This window comes from Castor canadensis, chromosome 11, assembly GCF_047511655.1.
Source record: "Castor canadensis chromosome 11, mCasCan1.hap1v2, whole genome shotgun sequence".
In the NCBI taxonomy this organism is placed as follows: domain Eukaryota; kingdom Metazoa; phylum Chordata; class Mammalia; order Rodentia; family Castoridae; genus Castor; species Castor canadensis.
Genome location: NC_133396.1, coordinates 83,755,673 through 83,782,156, shown reverse-complemented (window position 1 = coordinate 83,782,156; position 26,484 = coordinate 83,755,673). Strand labels below are relative to the sequence as shown.

General features: G+C 36.6%; 1 protein-coding gene across 3 annotated transcripts in view; it reads left to right on the top strand.

The window, feature by feature from the left end:
* Tdrd5 (tudor domain containing 5) overlaps positions 1-26,484 on the top strand; it is a 73,171-nt gene that overhangs the window by 6,879 nt on the left and 39,808 nt on the right. For 2 of the 3 annotated variants that reach the window (XM_074047342.1, XM_074047341.1), the window contains exons 5-6: positions 10,110-10,193; positions 19,599-19,655. In XM_074047342.1, the coding sequence (XP_073903443.1) occupies positions 10,110-10,193; positions 19,599-19,655 (141 nt within the window). The remainder of the gene's footprint in view (positions 1-10,109; positions 10,194-19,598; positions 19,656-26,484) is intronic. The other variant, XM_074047343.1, reaches the window with a different exon arrangement.

Genomic DNA, 26,484 nt, shown 5'->3' with positions numbered 1-26,484 from the left:
CAAAACAAACCAAAAAAATTACATTGGATATATATTTTGGGGAAAATGATACCTTTATTGAATCTGCTGATTCAAGAGCATGGTATGTCTCTTCAATTATTCAGGTCTTTGTTTTATAGTTTTCAGTAAATAAGGATTACATATATTTTATCAAACTTATCCCTTATATATTTTATATTTCTAATAGCATTATATAAATGCTATTTTCAAATTCTTACTAATATATAGAAGATCAGTTGGATTTTTTTTGTATGTTGTTGATCTTGTAACCTTGAATGAAAGTATTTAAATACACTCAATTTAACTGTTCACGTTATTTCGGTAGCTGTTTTGTAGAGTTGGGTTTTTCTGCACAGACCATTGTGCCATCTGGAAGTAAAGACAGTTTATTTCTTCCTTTTCAGTCCTTGGGCCTTTCTTCACTCAGGCCAAGAGGCTGTTTAGTTTAATGTGAAAAGAAATGGTGAGAGTGGAAATTCCTGCCTGTTTCTAACTGTAGAGGTAGAAGCATTCAGTCTTCATCATTAACTGTGATGTTAACTATAAACTTTTAAAGATATATAGAGAGAATATATATATTCTCTTTACTTGAAATTCCCTCTTATTCCTAGTTTCTAAATTTTTTCATAACTTGAATTTTGCCATGCTTTTCCTCCATCTATTGAGATTATTATAGAGCTTTTCTTTTTAAAACTATATGTTTTAAAATGTTAAGCTGACCTTACGTTGCTGGATAAATCTTACTTGGTTATGATGTACCATCCTTTTTACATACAGTACATTTGATTTGCTAGTATTTTGTTAAGGACTTTTGTGCTTGTGTTCATAAAGTATTTTCTGTAGTTTTCCGATGATGTTTTTATCTAGTTTTGGAATGGTGATACAGGCCTCATGAATGGGAAGTTTTTCCTCCTCCTTCTTTATTCTGAGTTTGTGTAGCATTAGTATTGGTTCTTGTTCAATATTTCACAGAATCCATCAGTAAAGTAAACTGGACCCAGAATTTTCTTTGTGGAAACATTTTAAACTGTACATTCAGCTTCTTAACCATATAGAGGGCTGTTCAGTTTTCCAAGGTTTTCTTGAATGAGCTTTGGTATTTCTTTTTCAAGGAGCTATTTCATTAGGTTGTCAAACTTATTGAAATAAAGATGTTTAATGTTTACTCAATTTTAAAGGTCTGTGTGATAGTACTCCTCTTTCCCTCCCTCTTTCCCTCTCATACCTGTCTTGCTGGAGATTTATATATTTTTCAAAGAACCAAGTATTTGTTTTACGCTCTTTTGTGTGTTTTTGGTAATGAGGTTTGAACTCAAGGCCTTGAACTTGGTATGCAGGTACTCTAACACTTGTGCCACTCTACCAGCCCATGCTTTTGCTTTATTAGTTCCTTCTTTCTGTTTACCTTGGGTTAGTATCCTCTTCTTGCTCTTAAGACAGTTTGGTGATTTGTTTTGGTTCTTTTCTAACATAAACATTTAAGGCTGTGGATTTTTTTTTAACAATTATGAATTATATGACTATACACCTACATTTATTGGTGATAGTAGTCCATAGCCCTTAGGAATAAGCCAGGCAACACTTAAGAGACAACACTGCATTTCAATAGGTGCTAATAAGACAGAGGCTGTTGAGGACCTCAGGAACTAGATAAATGTTCTGATGCTTTTTGTTCTTTGCATTTTCTCCTTTTAAAGTGCAAAGCTTATTTTTTCAACTTTAATGGGTTTTATTCTATTTTTTTTTTGTGGGACTGGGGTTTGAACTCAGGGCTTTATACTTATAATGCTGTTTTCATACATGCATTTAACGTACTTCAATCATACAAATTTCTTTTAATATTGCCTTAATTACATCTCACAGATTTTAACAGTTTTCATTTTTATTCAGTTAAAAATCACTTCTAATTTCCCATGTGATTTCATCTTTGTCTCATGGATTATACAGTGTTTTTCTTTGATTCTAGTGGGGTTTGAACTAGGGGACTTGCACTTTCTAGACAGGTGCTCTTAACACTGGAACCATATCTCCAGCTCTTTTTGCTTTAGTTATTTTTCAGATAGGGTTTTACATTTTTGCCTGGGGCAAGCCTTGAATCTTGATCCTTTTACCTATGCCTCTGTGTAGTGTAGTGGGATTACAGGTCTTTGCCACCGTGCCAGACTTGTTCTTTGAGATAGGATCTTGCTGACTTTTTGCCCAGGCTGGCCTCGAACCATAGTCTTCCTATCTGTGCCTCCCAAGTGGCTGGGATTACAGGTGTGAGCCACAGTGTCTGGGTTGTAGTGTTGTTTAGTTTCCAACAACTTAAGAATTTTTTTCAGAGATGAGTTGAGTTGTAATTTAATTCTATTGTGGGCAGAAAACATACTCAGATTTTATTCCTTGTAAAGCTATTGAAGTTTGTTATATAGCTCAGAATATTTATTTTGGTAGATGTTTACAATCCACTTCAAAAGAGTGTATATTCTCCTACATTGAGGCAGAATTTTCTGTAAATGTCACCTAGATTGGTTACAGTGTCATTCAGGATTTCTATAAATTCTGACTGATGTTTTTCTTACTGAGGGGGAGTATTACTGAGGGAGGAATATTGAAATCTTCAAATATAGTTACAGATTTGTCTGTTTGACCTTTTAATTTGATCACTTTTGCTGTGGTTCTCTCGAATCTCCAGCTGTCCACACTTAGAATTGTCACATGTTCCTCATGGATTGCTCCACTTACCATTGCGATTGACTTTGTTCCTTAGCCTTTAGTCCCGCAGTGATGTAACTGCTTATTAGTTCCAGGAAGCTTTTCATTCTTTAAGATTGTTTACACAGATTATCTTGTTATTTGTGAACAAAGAAGTATACCTTTTGTTCCCTTTTCATATTGCATTCGCTAAGACTTACAGCAAGATGTTGAAAAAATAGTGGTGAGAAGGACATCATCCTTGCATTGTTCCTAATTAAGTGTCAATTTTATCTCTATTTCCTTACTAGCTATAATACCTCTGTTTTATACTTTTGGATGACTTAGGGTTTTCAACATTATGTTTTTAACTTATTCTAATTGACCCTTATATAATAGTACACCATTTTATCTCTAGTGTAAGCACCTTAAAACAGTAACTTTACATTCCCCTTCCCATTCTTTATACCATCCTGTTATACACCTTTAAGACACTGTTATTTTTGCTTCAAATATTTTTGCCCACATTTATTATTTCTGGTGCTCTCTAATCCTTTGTGTCCAAATTTGCCTCCAGGTTAATTTTCCTTCTGCCTGGAAAATTTTATCTTGTTCTTACTGTAAGACAAATCTTTTGGTAGTGACTATTCGTTTGTTCATCTGAAAAAGACTTTGTCTTCATTTTTAATATGTAATTTTGGTAGATATAGAATTCTAGGTCGATGGGGTTTTCTTGTACTTTTAGCACTTTAGGAATGTGATTCCATTGTTTTCTTATCCACATAGTTTCAGACACTAAGTCTTTAATCATATGTTCTGTGTATATTGTTATTTTTTTTCCTCTGATACTTTCAAGATTTTCTTTGTACCATTGTTTTCTACAGTTTGATTTTGATGTTCCTTGATATAATTTTATTTATTTTTCTTTTTGGGATTTATTGAGCATCTTATAATTTAGCTTGTACATGGGTTTATAATTTTCATGAAATCTACAAAGTTTATCCTTAAATATTTTTCTCCCTTTTCCTCTTCTCCTAGGATTACAAGGGTTACACTTATACCTATTTTAGAGAGCTTGTTATTTCTTAGTTTACTAAATCTGGTTTTTTTCCCTCAGTGTCTCTTAATCCCCACTGTGTGCTTCATTTTGGATGTTTCCCATTGTTCAAATTCATTGATCTTTTGTTTTGCAAAAGATCAGGTGCTAGACAATATGAATTTTTCATTTTTCGTTGTTGGACTTAACATACTAAGTTACTTGGGCTCAATTTGATGATTTTTGAGTCTTTCTTTTTAGCTTTATTAGAGTAGCTGGCACTAAATTGTGCCCCTCTCTAACCTCCAGTATGATGGTATTTAGAGGTGAGGCCTTGGGAGATAATTAGGATCTGAAGGTGCATTCCTCTTGATGGGATTAGTGTCCTTAAAGGGATACCCTTTAAGTATCCCTTTAAGAGTGAGCTTGCTCTCACTCTCCCTGTGGACATGTTGAGGAAAGACCATGTGGTCATACAGTAGGAACATGGCAAGCTATAAGACAGGAAGGAAGTAAATTGGCTGGTATCTTGATCTTAGACTTCCCAGGCTCCAGAACGGTGAAGGGGTACATTTCTGTTGCTTAAGCATTTTGTTATGGCAGCCTGAGCAGATCAGACAGTGGGTCCAGAGCAACCTTCAGTCCACTGAGGCATTACCTTTATGAAGGTTTGATCCTTCTACTCTGTCTGCTGGGAGCAAAATTATTCCCAGCCCTGTGTGAGGTCTGGCCTATTGCTACTTGTTTCTCACAGCTCTTATAGGCTAGGAAATCCAAGATGATGGCAGATCTGGTATCCAGTAAGGGCCTGCTTCCTTGTTCATAGACAGAAGTCTTTTTTCATTATGTCCTCACACAGTGAAATTTGCAAGGGGGTTTCTCTAGGGTTTCTTTTATAAGGGCCCTCATGATCTAATCACCCTCCCCCCAAAGGTGAAAGGACTTCAACATAGGCTTTGGGAGAGGGACACAAACAATCAGACCACAGCAGATACCTAGCAAATGCCTAAAAAAATATTGAATTAGTTTGAAATCATTGCCACTGTGTTCTGTGCTACTTTTGTGATCTTTACCAAGAGTCTATTAATGTTTTCCCTCCCTCATGGCCAAAATGTCTGTAGTGTTTTCCTCTAAGATGCATCTTCTGTTCCTTTCAGCCTCATGCATCTTCTTTCCCAAATGCTTCCCCTCTGTTTCTAAATTATCACCCAGGTGTCTTTTTTTTTTTTTAAACTTTTACTCATTACTCATTTTACTCATTACAGATTATAGAAAATTTGAAATTTTGAAAAGCATAGAAGAAAATAACTGTCTTTTATACTTTTATCACCTAGGAAAACTGTCTTTAAAACAGTCAATCATTGCTGTCCTTAATTTGTGACCTGCTTTTTTCTGTCATACTCCTGCGTTGTGAACATCCACATTGATGAGTGCTCTAACACAGCATGATTCCTAATGGCAGCATAAATGTGCTGTAATCCATTTCACCCGTGACCTTGGTTGAGAATTAAGTGTATTCCTAGTTTTGTCTGTTAAAAATAACCATGTGATGACAATCTTGCTTCAGTCTGCACACACCTTTCTTATTCCATGTGATAAATTTTCAGAAAAGCAATTGCTGGATCAAAAAGCATAGCTACTCACAGCTTATCCTGTACATAGAAGATTGTCCTCTATAGAAGGCGTCCCAGCTGTGACACTGGAGGACTGTTTTCCTCACACCTATGCTGAAACCTAGTAGAAAAAGACCTTTCTTCAGAAAACCTTCCCCTTACCCCGCCTCAGTGCTTTTCTAATGCTTCAGGCATATTATCCTTTTAGGATGCTCCATGGGCTTATTTTTATCTTTTGAATCCCCAAGTAAAAATCATATATGTGTATGGTTTGCAGCATGATGTTTTGATACATGTATACATTGTAGAATGGCTAAATCAAATGACTGAACATATGCATTGCCTCACAGACTTGTTGATATTTTATGTTTGGTGAGAACATTTAAATTCTATTAGCAATTTTCAAGTAATATGTTGTCACTTACTGTAGTCACCTTAATGAATGATCAATCTCTTGAACTTACTCCTCCTGTCTACTGGTATTTTTGTCCTTTGGTCAACCTCTCCCCAGTCTTCCCACCCCCAGCCTCTAGTGACCACAATTTTATCTGTTTCTATGAGTTTGGTTTATTTTTTTTATACTCCACATAAAAGAGATCAGGTAGACTCTGGAGTTTTCATTGTATTTGCCACAATTATAATTAGGTGTTTATTTATGTGATCATTCATGCCTGTCTCCCCATCTGAACCATAAGCTTCATGAGGGCAGGGAGCACATCTAGTTTATTTATCCCTGTAGATGCAGCACTTGATGCAGTGCAACCACACAGGCCATGTTCAGTATATAGTTGTTGAGTGAATAGATATTATTTTAAAAATAATTTTCTAATATAGTAAATAACTGTATGTTACTGTTTGTGTATTTACTTGAGGTTGAGCTTTATGTTTTCATTGATGATTTAGTGATCTTCTTTGTTTATGTCTTTGTCCATTTTTCTGTGGAATATATCTTTTTTTATTCAAAACCCTTCTCTGGTTCTATAGGCTCCTGTTTGGAATTTTATATTTTCTTTGTCACTTTTCCATCTTCATTTTCCAACTTATTCCATCTCATCTACTTGCTTTGTCGCTCATTCTTTGTGTTTAATCTGTAGGCATATGAGGCTGAAAGCATTGTTGAAACCAGGATCCTGTCTCAATCACTTTCCTAGTGTCTGTCACAGATTACTCCAAGTCTTACTTGTTTTCCACATTACAACTTTTACCCCAACTGTGCATGGACCTTCAAATAGCTCCTTCACCCATTCAGAGTCATCTTAATTTAGTCATCTAGCTTGAGGCAAAAACATTTTTTTAAAGAAGAATTCTGTTCCTAGTTAAGAGCCCATCATTTTTATCCTTTTTTGTTTTTGTTTTTTGAGACAGTGTCTCACTATGTATCCCAGGCTGGCCTTGAACTCTTGGTTCTCCAGCCTCAGCCCCCCACCCCCACCCCAGTGCTCATTTTGATATCTTAAACCTATAATGGGCAAATTTTTCTCTTATGGGCAGTCTAGTAAATATTTGAGGCTTTGTAGGCCAAATGGTCTCTGTTGTAATTATTCAACTCTGCCCTTGTGGCATAAAAGCCACCAGGGATAATAAATAAATAAATACATATATAAAGTGTGGCTTTGTGCCACAAAACTCTGGATACTGAAATTGGAATTTCATATAATTGTCATATGTCACATGCTTTGATTTCCCTCCCCCCCCAAAAAAAACCATTTAAAAATGTCAGAAACTATTCTTAGCCCATAGGTTAGACGAAACCAGATGGCAGGCCAGATTTACTCCAGGGGCCATAGTTTGGTGACCCTTGTCACAAAAGAGGCAAATCAAGTAATCATAATCCTACCATTCCCTTCCCAGTTTCCAAATTCTTAGAATTGATAGAAAACCGAAGTCCTTTAGTTTCCATATATCACTTGAGGCTCCAAGATGTTTTTGTGGTCTCGTTATTTATTCCTAGGAAATCAGCAATTCCTCCTCTCCATTGTTTTTCATAATTTTTGTGGACTTTACCTCTGTAATATTCTTTTTCTATTCTGATTCCCAGCACCCTACTTAAAACTCTTGCTTAGAGAGTTGCAATGGTGTCCTAACTGGCTTGTCTACCTTTCAGATTCTGAAAATGTTTCTCCCTTGCTAAAAATCTGTAGTGTCAGTGTGTCTATTTTTGTCTAGGTAACCAAGAAAGACTCCTTTCTTTGGCATTTAAGGTACTCTATAATGTGGTTTCACTCTGCCTTTTCAGTTTTCTCTTCCACTAGTTCCCTAATGCCTTCAGGAAAACTATTTTATGCATTTTTCTTTGAGGTTCCTTCTGCCTTCTGTGTTCTCCTACTGTCTCTCTGCAAGATTTATTGCATCCGTCCCTCAGGCCTGTATACAAAGGAAGCCTTCTGTGTGTTTACAGCTTACTGTGATGTAGTCTCTTTAATGACACTTGTAGTCAACCTTTAATGATAGCTGTTTCTGCATTTATTTCATTTCCCTACTTGATAATGAGTGCCTTGAGAGGAATGATGCTGTCAAAGGTGACCTTTTTGTGTCCCCAGAAACACCTAGCACAGTGACAAGTTACTATGGTGGGAGCATGTGGGGATATTAATGTATTATTTTTAGTTTCCCTTGTTGTTCATTGGGAAAGCTTTAGGGAATTATGACGATACAGAAAAAAATATAAAGAATCCAAGACTAAAAGCTGAGACCTTCTCTGAAAGCCAAAGATGTAATCATAAGTATCTGATCTTTCCCTTCCCAGATCTTTATGGAAATGCTCAAGAAAACATGAAGCTAGGGGAACACTAGCCTTAGAAGCTAGATAGGAAGCCATCTACCTGCCAAAACTTTGAGAAATTTCTAAATGTAGTGGCAGTGATACTGGATGATGAAAAGAAGGGTAGTGAGTGGTCAAGTGCAAGTCCTGCCAGGGTGAGCACAGCCATGCCAGAGAAGCAGGACAGGGTCATACTGATCTCAGCTTGCACCACATACTGGCCACCATGGTTAGTGCTCTCCGTGCTTTACCTCACTAGCTGTCACATCAGCCTCTGAAAGATTGAGGATTGAAACCAAAAGCTCACGTAGTCTGTAAGTAATGACAGGTCAAGTGAGATACAAAAATAAATAAATAAATAAAACAAAAACAGTTCAGAAGGAAAAAATATTAAAAGTGATTGTATCTAGGTGATAGGATTTTAGGCAGTTTGCGCTTTTCTTTGTGTGTTTGTGACTTTTCTAATTTTTCCATTTACAAAGCCACATTTAAAGTTATCAGCTTTAACAAGTCAAGTGAACGTAACTTGGTGACCTTTCACTCCACTTGAGAACTGTACTACTGTGACTGCTCACTTGGCCCGGCTGTGTGGGTGTGCTCCCTGCTGCTCTCTGACCAGAACCTCTTCTGCTTCCAGCTTACTTTTTTGTTGTTGTTGTTGTTAATGGTACACTTCCATTTATATGAAATTCTAGAAAAGGTGAAACTATTCTGTGGTAACAAAAAAAAAAAAAAAAAAAAAAACAGATCACTTGCTTCCCAAGGCAAAGATTGACTGGCTGCAAAGAGCGTTGCAGAAACGTTAGTGGGATGCTGGAAAAGCTCTGCATCCCAGTTGTGGTGGGGTTCACACATAGGGTCATATGCTTAAAAATGAGTGCATTCTCTATGCTAGTTATATCTACTAAAGTTGGTCTTTTAAGCCACCTAATGGAGTTGCCCAAGCAAATAGATGAATAAAGTAGGCTCTTGCTTCAGAATCTCTTTTTGCATATCACTGTGCTGAATCTACCATAGTAGGTAGCAGGACAGGACACAGGATTTCAGGATTCACAAACATCTTGAGCAGAATTTAAATCTCCTGGAGACATAAATAACACGTGGCAGAAGGCAGCAGGTCCCGCTGACAGTTTTGATGGTAGAGGGATGCAGATGGGAGTGGCCTGTGTCCCAGGAGTCTTTAATCTGCTTGAAGGGCAGCTCTCTAGGGCCAGGTTCCCAGATTATGATTAAATTTTTACCAGGCATCATCTTTGTACTTCATTGGACTTCCCTTTATTACCATTGGCTTCTTTCTCCTAAAATGTGCAGTGCAGGCTTCTGCAGTCTTCATTCAGGCCCTCCTCGCTTTACTTCTAAACTAGTAAATTTAGAACATCATTATTTCCTCAACTTTCTTTTTCTTTGTTTTGCCCCCTACATTCTCAAATATCTGACCTCCCTGCTTTCCTTCTACTTCTGGTAGAGGGCCTTACTTCTGATTTCTCAGAATGCAGAAACTATTAGTAATTCTCTGTACCTTCTGTACCCCATGCCATTTCTTTTCATATTTTGCTTCTACTACAACAAAAGAGCTTTGCCTCCCTGGCTTCCGGAATTGTCACTACACCTGTGCACCAACCCACACTCATTCCCACCCCTCAGGCACCTCTCACCATCCCAGCTCTTCCAAGCATTAGGCATGTACTAAGTATTTAACAAAAATTGAATAGCCTTATATACAAAATTTGTAATAAAAATCTTTTATGGGTGAAAGTATGAGACGGAGTAACTGAAGATTCTAGAATCTGTTCTACAGACTGCTAGTTATCCTGGAAAATTCCACAGTGTTGTTTCGTGAAGATTCTACCTACAAATTTTATATGATATGAAATGTTGCCATGCCACTGCTTAAGACCAGCATTTTATCCATTTGCTTGAAGTACATTTCCTTTTATAGATGTCTCCTTTATAGACTGTTTAAGTTTATCTTTGACTTTTGGACAGGGAGGACTGTGACTTGACTTTTTTTTTTTTCTCACAGTTGGAGAACACATTCAAATCAGTTATTGCACAAATTGGACCTGGAGGGACTATCAATCCAGAGCTAAAACATAAGATAAAATTTGTAAGTATTTTTTGTTTCTGGAAAGTAAGAAAAATTGGTTATGAATTTAGATATCATTTGTGGTTGAGTTTCATTTGCCTGAATGTATTTACTAATACATTTATACCTGGTCTTTTTTTTTATTAATTAATTAATTTTTTTATTATTCATGTGTGCATACAATACTTGGGTCATTTCTCCCCCCTGCCCCCATCCCCTCCCTTACCACCTACCCCGCCCCCTCCCTGTCCCCCCCACCCCCTCGATACCCAGCAGAAACTATTTTGCCCTTATCTCTAATTTTGTTGAAGAGAGAGTATAAGCAATAATAGGAAGAAATATACCTGGTCTTTTTAATATTTTGCAAATAGAGTGGCTGTTTTTTAAATCAGAAAACAATAAATACTCTTAAATTTTTTTTTTTTGGTACTAGGGTTTGAACTCAGGGCCTCACACTTACTAGGCAGATACTTTACCACTTTGAGACACACCTCCAGCCCTTTTAATGTCTAAGTACTTAGAAAATATGTTATTCTGTAAATGCTCTCTTCCCTCCCTTTCTCCCTTTACCCCAGTGAGTCTTTGTTGACAGAGTTCAGGACCTTTCCAATTCCAGTTTTCCGTATGTGTACATCAATATTACTCCAAGCACTATGGTATCCTACTATGCTTCCATACGACGTTTCATTTATGAGATCTGCGATTGCTGACGTTTCGATTGTTTTTGCCCTTGGCTGTTTAAAAAGTGCTGCAGTTCATGTCCTTGAACATTTATCTTGTACTGGTTGCCCGTCAAAGTAATTGAATATTTTATGTCTTAATGACAAATACTACTGTATTGTCCTCTAAAAGATGGGACCAAATATATGCTTCCACTGACAGTGAATTGTTAACCATCCAGTCATGTTGTTTCAATTTATAACTCTTGATTTGTGCATTAGCATCTTATATGCTTAGTATTCATTTATATTTTTATGTGATTTGCTTATTCACGTCTTTGGCCTAATTTGTTGTTCCAGCTTATTAAATGTGAAAGTTCTTTGACTGCTATATATTGGGTCCAAGAGCACATGCATTTAGAATTTTGTTGGAGACTGGCAATCCTGATTAAAGTGACGAGGGCACCATTACAACTCTTTCTGCCTTTATTGTTCCACTTTGGCTATCATAACTTTGCTGGGAGAAATGTAAAAGCTCTGGTATACTGTTTCTGTTGTTTGTTTGGAAACTTGAGCAAATGTCTAGCAAGTATTTGTTTAAGGATGTTTAATATGACTTCTTTTTGGTGGTGCTGGGGCTTGAACTCAGCCTCACACTTTCTAGATAGGTCTTCTATCACTTGAGCCACTCCACCAGTTAATATGATTTTTATTATACCAAAAACTTTAGAGAAAAATGAAGTGTTCATCAGGAAAGATTTGGTTAGACTGGGGGATATCATGTGGCCCATAAGAAAGCTGGCGAGTATATTCTCATTGTAAAGTATTGTTGAACTTTGAAAACGGGTTTTCTAGATTACCATGTTCAGCGTTGTCCTTTCATGTAAAATCATAGGTCAGGTGAGTATGTACATGCATTAAGAGGATTCTAAATGAATGTTTTCTGAAATGCCACACTGGTTGTCACTTGGCCACAGGATTTTGAAAAGATTTTTACTGTATATTTTTTCCAGAGGATTCAATTAAAATTTTGTATAAAACATAACTAGGAAAATACACAGCTTTTCATACTATATTGGGATAGAACAAGTCCACTTCTATAAAAAAATCACTGGTCAGATTTGCAGAATGCAAATATGAAGATAGTAATTGTAATAGCTGTGATGATGAAAAATAAGAAACAGCCACAGAAAATCAGATAAATTTATATGCATTGAAAAATTTTTTTAAATTTTTCTTTTATTATTCATATGTGCATACAAGGCTTGGTTCATTTCTCCCCCCTGCCCCCGCCTTACCACCCACTCCCCTCTTCCCTCTCCCCCCCCTCAATACCCAGCAGAAACTATTTTGCCCTTATTTCTAATTTTGTTGTAGAGAGAGTATAAGCAATAATAGGAAGGAACAACGGTTTTTGCTGGTTGAGATAAGGATAGCTATACAGGGTATTGACTCACATTGATTTCCTGTGCGTGGGTGTTACCTTCTAGGTTAATTCTTTTTGATCTAACCTTTTCTCTAGTACCTGCTCCCCTTTTCCTATTGGCCTCAGTTGCTTTAAGGTATCTGCTTTAGTTTCTCTGCGTTAAGGGCAACAAATGCTAGCTAGTTTTTTGGGTGTCTTACCTATCCTCACCCCTCCCTTGTGTGCTCTCGCTTTTATCATGTGCTCATAGTCCAATCCCCTTGTTGTGTTTGCCCTTGATCTAATGTCCACATATGAGGGAGAACATACGATTTTTGGTCTTTTGGGCCAGGCTAACCTCACTCAGAATGATGTTCTCCAATTCCATCCGTTTACCAGCAAATGATAACATTTCGTTCTTCTTCATGGCTGCATAAAATTCCATTGTGTATAGATACCACATTTTCTTAATCCATTCGTCAGTGCTGGGGCATCTTGGCTGTTTCCATAACTTGGCTATTGTGAATAGTGCCGCAATAAACATGGATGTGCAGGTGCCTCTGGAGTAACAGTCTTTTGGGTATATCCCCAAGAGTGGTATTGCTGGATCAAATGGTAGATCAATGTCCAGCTTTTTAAGTAGCCTCCAAATTTTTTTCCAGAGTGGTTGTACTAGTCTACATTCCCACCAACAGTGTAAGAGGGTTCCTTTTTCCCCGCATCCTCGCCAACACCTGTTGTTGTTGGTGTTGCTGATGATGGCTATTCTAACAGGGGTGAGGTGGAATCTTAGCATGGTTTTAATTTGCATTTCCTTTATTGCTAGAGATGGTGAGCATTTTTTCATGTGTTTTCTGGCCATTTGAATTTCTTCTTTTGAGAAAGTTCTGTTTAGTTCACGTGCCCATTTCTTTATTGGTTCATTAGTTTTGGGAGAATTTAGTTTTTTAAGTTCCCTGTATATTCTGGTTATCAGTCCTTTGTCTGATGTATAGTTGGCAGTGTTCTCTTCAGTTTAGAGACCATTTCTTTTGATGAACAGAAGCTTTTTAGTTTTATGAGGTCCCATTTATCTATGCTATCTCTTAGTTGCTGTGCTGCTGGGGTTTCATTGAGAAAGTTCTTGCCTATACCTACTAACTCCAGAGTATTTCCTACTCTTTCCTGTATCAACTTTAGAGTTTGGGGTCTGATATTTAGATCCTTGATCCATTTTGAGTTAATCTTGGTATAGGGTGATATACATGGATCTAGTTTCAGTTTTTTGCAGACTGCTAACCAGTTTTCCCAGCAGTTTTTGTTGAAGAAGCTGCTATTTCTCCATCGTTTATTTTTAGCTCCTTTGTCAAAGATAAGTTGCTTATAGTTGTGTGGCTTCATATCTGGGTCCTCTATTCTGTTCCACTGGTCTTCATGTCTGTTTTTGTGCCAGTACCATGCTGTTTTTATTGTTATTGCTTTGTAATATAGTTTGAAGTCAGGTATTGTGATACCTCCTGCATTGTTCTTTTGACTGAGTATTGCCTTGGCTATTCGTGGCCTCTTGTGTTTCCATATAAATTTAACAGTAGATTTTTCAATCTCTTTAATGAATGTCATTGGAATTTTGATGGGAATTGCATTAAACATGTAGATTACTTTGGGGAATATCGACATTTTTACTATGTTGATTCTACCAATCCATGAGCATGGGAGATCTCTCCACTTTCTATAGTCTTCCTCAATCTCTTTCTTCAGAAGTGTATAGTTTTCCTTGTAGAGGTCTTTCACATCTTTTGTTAGGTTTACACCCAGGTATTTGATTTTTTTTGAGGCTATTGTAAATGGAATTGTTTTCATACATTCTTTTTCCGTTTGCTCATTGTTAGTGTATAGAAATGCTAATGATTTTTCTATGTTGATTTTATATCCTGCTACCTTGCTATAGCTATTGATGATGTCTAGAAGCTTCTGAGTAGAGTTTTTTGGGTCTTTAAGGTATAGGATCATGTCGTCTGCAAATAGGGATATTTTGACAGTTTCTTTACCTATTTGTATTCCTTTTATTCCTTCTTCTTGCCTAATTGCTCTGGCTAGGAATTCCAGTACTATGTTGAATAGGAGTGGAGATAGTGGGCATCCTTATCTGGTTCCTGATTTTAGAGGGAATGGTTTCAGTTTTTCTCCGTTAAGTATAATGCTGGCTGTAGGTTTGTCATATATAGCTTTTATAATGTTGAGGAACTTTCCTTCTATTCCTAGTTTTCTTAGAGCTTTTATCATGAAATGATGTTGGATCTTATCAAAGGCTTTTTCTGCATCTATTGAGATGATCAAGTGGTTTTTGTCTTTGCTTCTGTTAATGTGGTTTATTACGTTTATTGATTTTCGTATGTTGAACCACCCCTGCATCCCTGGGATGAAGCCTACTTGGTCGTGGTGAATAATCTTTTTGATGTGTTGCTGAATTTGGTTTGCCATTATTTTGTTGAGGATTTTTGCATCCATGTTCATTAAGGAGATTGGCCTATAGTTCTCCTTTTTGGAGGTGTCTTTGCCTGGTTTTGGGATAAGTGTAATACTGGCTTCATAAAATGTGTTTGGCAGTTTTCCTTCCCTTTCTATTTCGTGGAACAGTTTAAGGAGGGTTGGTATCAGTTCTTCTTTAAAGGTCTGATAGAATTCAGCAGAGAATCCATCAGGTCCTGGACTTTTCTTTTTGGGGAGACTCTTGATTGCTGCTTCAATTTCATTTTGTGTTATAGGTCTATTCAGGTGATTAATTTCCTCTTGGTTCAGTTTTGGGTGATCATATGTATCTAGAAATCTGTCCATTTCTTTTAGATTTTCAAATTTATTTGAATATAGGTTCTCAAAGTAGTCTCTGATGATTTCCTGGACTTCCATGGTGTTTGTTGTTATCTCCCCTTTTGCATTCCTAATTCTACTAATTTGGGTTTTTTCTCTCCTCATTTTAGTCAGGTTTGCCAGGGTTCTATCGATCTTGTTTATTTTTTCAAAGAACCAACTTTTTGTTTCATTAATTCTTTGTATGGTTTTTTTGGTTTCTATTTCGTTGATTTCAGCTCTTATTTTTATTATTTCTCTCCTATTTGTTTTGGGATTTGCTTGTTCTTGTTTTTCTAGGAGTTTGAGATGTATCATTAGATCATTGATTTGGGATCTTTCAATCTTTTTAATATATGCACTCATGGCTATAAACTTTCCTCTCAAGACTGCCTTAGCTGTGTCCCATAGGTTCCGGTAGGTTGTGTTTTCATTTTCATTGACTTCCAGGAACTTTTTAATTTCCTCTTTTATTGCATCGATGATCCATTCTTCATTAAGTAATGAGTTATTTAGTTTCCAGCTATTTGCATGTTTTTTGTCTTTACTTTTGTTGTTGAGTTCTACTTTTACTGCATTGTGGTCAGATAGTATGCATGGTATTATTTCTATTTTCTTATATTTGCTGAGGCTTGCTTTGTGCCCTAGGATATGATCTATTTTGGAGAAGGTTCCATGGGCTGCTGAGAAGAATGTATATTGTGTAGAGGTTGGATGAAATGTTCTGTAGAAATCTACTAGGTCCATTTGATCTATTGCATATTTTAGATCTTGGATTTCTTTATTGAGTTTTTGTTTGGATGACCTATCTATTGATGATAATGGGGTGTTAAAGTCTCCCACAACCACTGTGTTGGTGTTTATATATGCTTTTAGGTCTTTCAGGGTATGTTTGATGAAATTGGGTGCGTTGACATTGGGTGCGTACAGATTGATTACTATTTCCTTTTGGTCCATTTCCCCTTTTATTAGTATGGAATGTCCTTCTTTATCTCGCTTGATCAATGTAGGTTTGAAGTCTACTTTGTCAGAGATAAGTATTGCTACTCCTGCCTGTTTTCGGGGGCCATTGGCTTGGTAAATCTTCTTCCAGCCTTTCATCCTAAGCATATGCTTATTTCTGTCGGTGAGATGAGTCTCCTGTAAGCAACAAATTGTTGGATCTTCTTTTTTAATCCATTTTGTCAAACGGTGTCTTTTGATGGGTGAATTAAGTCCATTAACATTAAGCGTTAGTACTGATAGGTATGTGGTGATTCCTGCCATTTAGTTGTCTTAGTTGTTTGAAGGTTTGATTGTGTATACCTAACTTGATGTTACTCTCTACTGTCTTGCTTTTTCTTATCCTGTGGTTTGGTGCTGTCTGCCTTTTCATGGTTAAGTTGGGTGTCACTTTCTGTGTGCAGGATCCCTTGCAGTATCTTTTGTAATGGTGGCTTTGTGGTCACATCTTGTTTTAGTTTCTGCTTATCATGGAAGACTTTTATTGCTCCATTTATTTTGAATGACAGCTTTGCTGGGTAGAGTATCCTAGGGTTGAAGTTATTTTCATTCAGTGCCCAGAAGATCTCACCCCACGCTCTTCTTGCTTTTAATATTTCTGTTGAGACGTCTGCTGTGATTTTGATGGGTTTACCTTTGTATGTTACTTGTTTTTTCTCTCTTACAGCCTTCAATATTCTTTCCTTAGTTTCTGAACTTGTTGTTTTAATGATGATATGTTGTGGAGTAGTTCTATTTTGATCTGGTCTGTTTGGTGTCCTGGAGGCCTCTTGCATTTGTATGGGAATATCTTTCTCTAGATTTGGGAAATTTTCCGTTATTATTTTGTTGAATATATTACGCATTCCCTTCACTTGCACCTCTTCTCCTTCTTCGATGCCCATGATTCTCAAGTTTGGTCTTTTGATGGAGTCAGTGAGTTCTTGCATTTTCTTTTCACAGGTCTTGAGTTGTTTAATTAATAGTTCTTCGGTTTTTCCTTTAATTACCATTTCATCTTCAAGTTCTGAGATTCTGTCTTCTGTTTGTTCTATTCTGGATTGGCCTTCCGTTTTGTTTTGCAGTTCTGTTTCATTCTTTTTTCTGAGGTTTTCCATATCCTGGCAGTTTTCTTCTTTAATGTTGTCTATTTTTGTCCTGAGTTCATTTATCCATTTATTCATTGTGTTCTCTCTTTCACTTTGGTGTTTATACAGTGCTTCTATGGTTCCCTTTATTTCTTCTTTTGCTTTTTCAAATTCTCTATTTTTATTGTCTTGGAATTTCTTGAGTGTCTCCTGTACATTTTGGTTGACCCTATCCAGTATCATCTCTATAAAATTCTCATTGAGTACTTGTAGTATGTCTTCTTTTAAATTATTTTTGTGGGCTTCATTGGGTCCTTTGGCATAGTTTATCTTCATTTTGTTGGAGTCTGGATCTGAGTTTCTGTTCTCTTCATTCCCCTCTGGTTCCTGTACTAATTTTTTGCTGTGGGGAAACTGGTTTCCCTGTTTTTTCTGTCTTCCCATCATTGTCCTTGGTGTTGTTACTGTCCCTGTACTGTGTGTAATTAAGTATTTTCTAGCTTGTAATAATAACAATGGTAATATTTAGAATGGAAGGGTGAGCTGAGATGGAAAGCAAGAAGTTAAAGAAAAGGGGAAAACAAATATACAGACAAGAGGGAGAAAGCAGAACAAGGTATCAGACAAGAGAGTTTCAAAGGTATAAACAGGGAGTGTTAGTGTACTAATCAACAGTAAGCTGAACAGACATTAGAGAGACAGAGGATTGAAAATCAAAGATAAAAAAATAATAAGTAAATGAAAGTAATATCTATATATAAAAATGAATTAAAATAAAATGGAAAATAGAAAATTAAAAAAAAAAAACCAAAAAACTTCCAAGTTTATATGCAATGCAGTTTCAGTCTTAATAATTTGGGTGTCCGTCTCAATCTCCAGTCCTGGAGTTGGTGCCTCAGATGTTGTTCTGTAGTTGTCTCATCAAAGGGGATGCATAAAGTAGAACAACACCACACACTCACACACACACACACACACACACACACACACACAGCCCCACCAAGTGTCCCAAGTTCAAATGCAATGCAGTTTCAGTAAGTTTTTCAGCATGCAGGTGTAATTTGGTTGTTCTCTCATCAAAGGTAGGGAGAAAAAGAAAAAAAAGCATCTGGAGACAGTTCTGAGAGTGGTATCTGCAACTGTGGCTTGCCTGCCTGCTGCTCTCAGCCTGTAGCTGGTGGCGTTATTTATGCAGATCTCTGGGGTGAGCTTAGCACTCACCTGGCCCCGCAGGCTTGTTTGCTCAGATTTCTCCTGTGCGGGGGAGGGGGGCCTCTGCTACAGGCTTTCCCCTTTCCAAGCACTGGGAAAGGTGACACTGCCCGGCGTTGTCAGGCCTGCGTGTTTGTTTACAGTTCACGTGGGAAGTGGGTCTTCCCTCCTCTCACAAGCTTCCCCGTTCCTGGTTGCTGGGCGCGTGCCCCGCTCCCGCCAGAGGCTCTCCGGCCCACCTGGCTCGTTTATTTACAGTCCCAGGAAGGATTCCCTTCCCCCAGTCTTCAGTGCTCAGGGCGCCCCACCCTCTTTCCAGCGTGTCTTAACTGTTCTTATTGCTTAGTACTCAGTTTCTCTTTTTTTCCCGGGTGGAGGTCAGTCTGTCCAGGGGGCTATGCTGCTCTGGCCAGGCTTGTCTGTGGGGGAACCGCGGTACCGCCAAGCTCACCTGGTCCGCGTCTTCCCAAGCCGTATGGGCGCCGGCCACTGGCGGCCCGGGGGCCTCCTCGGTTCTCCGTTTAACGTGAAGTGGAGATTCTCTGCGCCGGCTGGAGATGTGGAGGAGTCAAAGTTATGCCTTTTCTCGGTGATTATGCCTGCAAAGTGTGTCTCCAGCGTCTCTCCAAGATTTCACTATAAGAGGGTCGCTTTCTGCTTCCTACCTCTAGCCGCCATCTTGGAATCTTCTGCATTGAAAATTTTGAAGACTATATAAACCCTTTAAAGTGTTGCTTTGTATTTACTGACTTGTATCAACCTTATTTTTATGTTAGATATAAGTATTTTATATGCATATGGACAATAGTGGTTATTTATAAATATTCTCTCCTTGCTTAACTGTACTTTCTGAAATTTTATGTACTTTCTAAAATTTTATCATAGTCTGGGGAACCTGGCCCTAAAGAGTCCATTGCATTTCTCTTCTGACATCAAGAATGCTTAAAATTGTGCTATAGAATATTAATTTTACATGAGCTGAAGCTAAATCTTTCATCTCAACTAAGGAAGCTTAGGACTTTCTGGAAATTTGCAGCATTTGAGTATTGTTTAGTAATCTCTCAACTCTGGAAAAGATAGAAGTCACTACCTTCTTGTTATGTTTGTTTTAAAAATACAGAATGTGACTAACATGGCTATAATTCATTTATTCAATAACATTTTTACTATTACTATTTAAGTTTACACTGTCTTTTAATATTTTCCCCTAACATTCCAATTGTATCTATATTATATTTCACTCTTTGTTTATTAGGTTGTAGCTAAGTATCCAGAGGGCTTGTTTATTTCTAAGCTGCTTGGAGAGTATGAGGTAAGTGTTTTCTTTGTAACAGCCCTGGTATTTTTATGACTTATTTTTCTTGTGATAGAAATTTTGCTGCTACTCCTTGGTTCTTCCAAGTCTGTACTCTTAACACTGTAAACATCTTGTTTTGCATTTTAGTGTCTTTTTCATTATTACAGGAGGTAAGAATAACAAATATTTAATTTGTCTAAGAAGGATATTTATACCACTGTTGTTATAATATCATTGGAATAAAGAATAATTAAATTTTTTTGGCTGTACTGGGGTTTGAACTTGCTAGCATTTGAACTATGCCTCCACCTCTTTTTGCTTTACTTTTCAGATAGGGTCTTGCATTTTTGCCTGAGTTGGCCTGGACTATGATCCTCTTTTGCCTATGCTTCCTGTGTTGCTGGGAGTGTAGACATGAACCACCAAATCTGGCTTGTGTAGAGGGAGGTCTCATGAACTTTATGCCCAGGCTTGCCTCAAACTATGATCATTCTGATCTCTGTCTCCCATGTAGCTGGAATTACAGGCATGTGACACCATGCTTGGCCCTAAGATGAATTTATTTTTAATGTCTGACAATACCAAGTGTCAGAGGGGATGTGAAAAATCAGAATATCTCATCCATATTATTGATTTTATATCCAGTGATAACATCAAGAATGAAGATAAAGACCTTTTTAGATTATAAAAAATAGACAATTGGAAACAGACCTGCACTATAAGAAATGGTAAAGAACATACTTTAGTTTGAAACAAATTATGCTAGATTGGAACTTGGATCTTCGGTGGGGGGTGGTTTGAAGATCACAGGATGTGGTAAACATGGAAGTATATCTAAAAGACTGCTTCTTTTTAGCAGTTAAAAATGTGACCATTTAAAGCAAAAATAACATGTAATTTGGTTTACAACATGAAGATGAGATAATACACATGAAAACTATAGCATGACAGTATGTGAAACTATAGGATAGCAAAGGTTTTATGTTTGGTACAGTATGACTGAAAAGTTATGGATGCATATTCTAATACCTAGAAAAACCATTAAAATGCAAAAATATAGCTTTAAAGTTAATGAATTAAAATGGAATTATATATGAACATGCACTGAACTCAAAGGAAGGCAGGAAAAAACAGAAAAACAAAATACAGATGGGATCAACTGAAATTAAATAATAGTGGTAAGGTAAATCCAGTTATACTGCTAATCTCATTAATGGAGCAGATACTGCAATTAAAAGACAAACTGATTCTGGATGAAAAACAGATATAACGACTTGCTGTTCACAAAGAACATATCATAGATTTGAAGACAAATTGGTACAAAGTAAAAGATGAAAAAGATACCCTATATCAGCAATAAGCATGGAAGAACTGAAGTGAGAAAAATGACCAAAGGTAGAGAAGACTTCAAGACAAAGTGTGTTACTGGAAAAGGGATTTTCATAAGGATTGAGTGTTGATTCTTCAGAAAGACAAATGGTCATGATGTGTGTTCATCTAATAACAATGCTTTAAAATAAAGTGCTCTAAACTTTCACAGAATTAAGAATTAATTCCATAAAGATATTTGGAGATCTTAATGCTCATTCCCCAGCAATTCATAGAATGGTTTTAAAAAAATGAATAAAAACGGACAATTTAACAATGCTTTCTGCCATCTTGATCTTTGTAACTTATACACACTATACCCAACAACTGAAGAACATACATTTTGTTCAGCTACACATGGAACATTTGCCAAGATAGGCCATATATTTGACTATAATATAAATCTGAATAAAATTTAAATTATTGAAATTTTAGAATTCTGTGCTGTGATTTAAATGGAATTCTTACAAATCAATATGATAAGCTACCCATGAACCCTACAGATATTTTGAAATTAACAGTCTTCTAGATAATCTGAGAAGAAATTACAAGGAAAATAATAAAGTATCTCCAATTAAAAGATAATGAAAATACAACATATCATAAATTTGTTAGATGCAGCTAAAGCAGTGCTCCAAGGAGAATTTATAGCTCTACTATGTTTCTGCTAGAAAAGTAGAGTGTACAGTTATCATTGACCTGTGGATCTACTTAAAGGCTAGAAAAAGGGCAAAGTAAGCTCCAATTAAGTAGGAAGAAGAAAATGCTAGAGATAAAAAAAATGGAAATCAATAAAGTAGCAATCGAGAGAAAATTAAGGGCCCAAATGCTGATTCTTTAGATAAGACAAATCACAAGTTAAAGTCAGAAAACAAAGTGAAGACCCAAGTTACCGCTATCAGAAAAGAGATATGTCATATGTAAATCCAGTTATACTGCTAATCTCATAAATATTAATGGAGCAAATACTGCAATTAAAAGGGCTAGGAATCCATGTGAGTCTTTTTAAGTTTTAATAAGGGTAATAGTTGTAATGGCTTGAATGCCACCAAATATATTTCATGAGTTTGTATAATTTAAAACTAATTGGTCATCATGGATGATGGTGGAGACCAATCATCTTCTTGAAAAATGGTAAATGAAGTCACTTATCTTGGTTTTCCTAAATGAACAGGTACAACTGGGTAACTAGGAACAAATGAGGGGAAGTATATCTCTACAAAAGTATTCCAACTACATGAAGAAAAAGAACCGTTAGGATAATACTCTATTAAGCTCTCACTAAAATAGTGATCTAGGCCTTGACCAGTAGCTGACAAAACACCAAAATGAGACAGCCATTGTGTGCTTCTTTTAGAACACACAGTATCAGTCCTTATCTTGTCAAGGGAATGAAGCATGAGTTTTTCTGCTGCCAGATTATTTTCAGAAAACTGTGTTTGCACTATAAGTCTGTCATCTGCTGCACTCAGGAAATTTCAAGACACCAAAAAGAATACGAGAAGACACAGAAACAAATAAATGAACTCATAGGAGCCCTAAATAAACACCAAAGTGAAACAGAGAATACTATAAATAGATAAATGAATTAAAGATGAAAATAGAAAATATTAAAGAAGAAGTGCCCCATGATATGGAAAACCTCAGAAAAAAGAATAAAGCAGAAACACAAAACACAGTGGAAGGCCACTCCAGCTGACTAGAACAAACAGAAGACAGAATCTCAGAACTTGAAGATAAAATGGAAATTAAAGGAAACATTGAGGAACTGTTAGTCAAACAACTCAACACCTGCAAAAGGAATATGCAAGAACTCACCCACTACATCAAAGGGCCAAACCTGAGAATCGCAGGCATTGAAGAAGAAGAGGTCCAAGCAAAAGGGATTCGTAATATGTTCAATAAAATAATAACAGAAAATTTCCCAAATCTAGAGAAAGTTATACCCATTCAGGTACAGAAAGCCTCCAGGGCACTTAACAGATTTGGCCAAAATAGAGCTTCCCCATGACATATTATCATTAAAACAACAAGCACAGACACTAGAAAAAGAATATTGAAGGCTGTAAGAGAGAAAAAACAACACATAAAGGTAAACCCATCAAAATCACAGCAGATTTCTCAACAGAAACCTTAACAGCAAGAAGAACATGGAATGAGGTATTCAGGTCACTGAATGAAAATAACTTCAACCCTAGGATACTCTACCCAGCAAAACTATCATTCAAAATAGATGGAGCAATAAAAATCTTCCACAGTAAGCAGAAACTAAAACAATATATGACTACCAAGCCACCACTACAAAAGATTCTCTAAGGAATTCTGCACATAGAAAATGAAAACAAAACCATGAGAGGACAGGCAGTATCAAACCACAGGAGAAGAAAAGACAATCAGAGAGTAGCATTGATTCAACTGTGTCCAATCAAACCCTTAAACAACAAAAACAAGTAAATGAAAGGAATCACCACATACCTATCAATATTAACACTGAATGTCAGTGTACTCAACTCCTCCATAAAAGGCACCATTTGGCAAACTGGATTAAAAGGGAATATCCAACAATCTGTTGTTTACAGGAGACCCATCTCATTGACAGAAACAAGCATTGGCTTAGGGAGAAAGGCTGGAAGAAGATTTACCAAGTCAATGATCCCCGAAAACAGGTAGGAGTAGCAATACTTATCTTGAACAAAGTAGACTTCAAATTTACATTGATAAAACAAGATTAAGAAGACACTTCATACTAATAAAAGGGGAAATACACCAAAAGGAAATAACAGTTATCAACCTGTATGCACCCAATCTCAGTGCACCCAATTTCATCGAACTTACTTGAAAGGACTTAAAAGCACATATAGACTCCAATACAGTGGTAGCTGGAGACTTTAATACCCACCCCCACCCCCATCAAGCATAGATAGGTCATCCAAACAAAAAATCAATAAAGAAATTCTAGAACTAAATAACACCATAGATCAAATGGACCTGTGATGTCTACAGAATATTTCATCCAACATTCACACAATATACATTCTTCTCAGCAGCCCATGGAACTTTCTCCAAAATTAATTATATCTTAAGGTACAAAGCAAGCCTCAGCAAATATAAGAAAATAGAAATAATTCCATGCATTCTATCTGATCACAATGCATTAAAACTAGAACTCAACAACAAAATCAACAGCAGAAAATACACAACATTGGAAGCTGAAGAACACATTGCTCAATGATCAGTGGGTCATCAATAAAATAATAGAGGAAATTAAAAGAGAAAATAAAAGGGAAAGTTAATGCAAATGAAAACACAACCTACCAGAACTTATGGGGCACAGCAAAGGCAGTCCTAAGAGGAAAGTTTATAGCCATGAGTGCATATATTAAAAGGACAGAAAGATCTCAAATGACCTAATGCTACATCTCAAACTCCTAGAAAAACAAGAACAAGTAAAACCCAAAACAAGCAGAAGGAGAGAAATAATAAAAATAAGGGCCAAAATTAATGAAATAGAGACCAAAAGAACCATAGAAAGAACGAAACAAAAAGCTGATTCTTTGAAAAAAATAAAAAAGATTGATAGACCCCTGGCAGACCTGACTAAAATGAGGAGGGGAAAAAACCCAAATCGGTAAAATCAGAGATGCAAAAGGGGAGATAACAACAAACACCACGGAAATCCAGAGAAAAATCAGAGACTATGAGAACCTATATTCCAATAAATTTGAAAATCTTGAAGAAATAGACAAATTTCTAGATACTTACGACCATCCAAAATTGAACCAAGAGGATATTAACCACCTAAATAGATCTATAATACGAAATGAAATTGAAGCAGCAATTATGAGTCTCCCAAAAAAAGAAAAGCCCAGGACCTGATGGATTCCTTGTTGAATTCTATCAGACCTTTAAAGAAGAACTAAAACCAACTCTCCTTAAACTTTTTCACAAAATAGAAAGGGAAGGAATACTGCCAAACTCATTCTATGAAGCCAGTATTACACCCATCCCAAAACCAGACAAAGACACCTCCAAAAAGGAGAACTATAGGCCAGTCTTCTTAATGAACATCAATGAAAAATCCTCAATAAATAATGGCAAACTGAATCCAATAACCCATCAGAAAGATCATTCTCCATGAGCAAGTTGGCTTCATCCCAACTTGCAGGGGTGGTTCAACATACGCAAATCTATAACTGTAATACAGCACATTAAAAGACACAAAGACAAAAACCACTTGATCATCACAATAGATGCAGAAAAAGCCTTTGAAGAGATTCTACACCACTTCATGATTAAAGCTCTAAGAAAACTGGGAAGAGAAGGAATGTACCCCAACATTATAAAGGCTATATATGACAAACCTATAGCCAACATCATACTTAATGGAGAAAAACTGAAACCATTTCCCTTAAAGTCAGGAACAGGACAAGGGTGCTCCTCTTCCCACTCCATTTCAACATAGACATGGAATTCCTAGCCAGAGCAGTAAGGCAAGAAAAAGAAATAAAAGGAATACAAATAGGTAAAGAAACTGTCAAAATATCCCTATTTGCAGACACATGATCCTATACCTCAAAGACCCAAAACAAAACTCTACCCAAAAACTACTAGACACCATAAACAGCTTCAGCAATGTGTCAGGATACAAACTCAACTTCCAAAAATCATTAGCTTCTCCATATACCAACCATGAACAAACTGAGAAAGAATATATGAAAACAATTCCATTTACAATAGCCTCCAAAAAATCAAATACCTAGAAGTAAACTTAACAAAGGATGTGAATGGCCTCTACAAGGAGAACTACAAACTTCTGAAGAAAGAGATTGAGGAAGACTACAGAAGGTAAAAGATATTCCATGCTCATAGACTGGTAGAATCAACATAGTAAAAGTGGCTATATTACCAAAAGCAATCTATATGTTTAATGTAATTACCATTAAAATCCAAGTAACTTTCATTACAGAGATTGAAAAATCTACCCTAAAGTTCATTTGGAAACACAAGAGACCGTGAATAGCCAAGGCAATAACTCAGCAAAAAGAGCAATGCTGGAGGTATCACAATACCCGACTTCAAACTATATTACAAGGTGATAGCAATAAAAACAGCATGGTACTGGCACAAAACAGACATGAAGACCAGTGGAACAGAATATAGGACCCAGATATGAATCTACACAGCTATGCTCACCTTATTTTTGATAAAGGCACCAAAAACATATGATGGAAAATACAGTAGTAGTCTCTTCAACAAATCTTGCTGGGAAAAGTGGTTATCTGCCTGCAGAAAACTGAAATGAGAGCCATGTCTATCACCCTGTACTGGTATCAACTCAAAATAGATCAAGGACCTTAATATCAGACTGGAAACTCTGAAGCTAGTACAGAAAAGAGCAGGGAATACTCTGGAAGCAATAGGTATAGGTAAGGACTTCCTCAATAGAACCCTAGAAGCTCAGCAACTAAGAGACAGG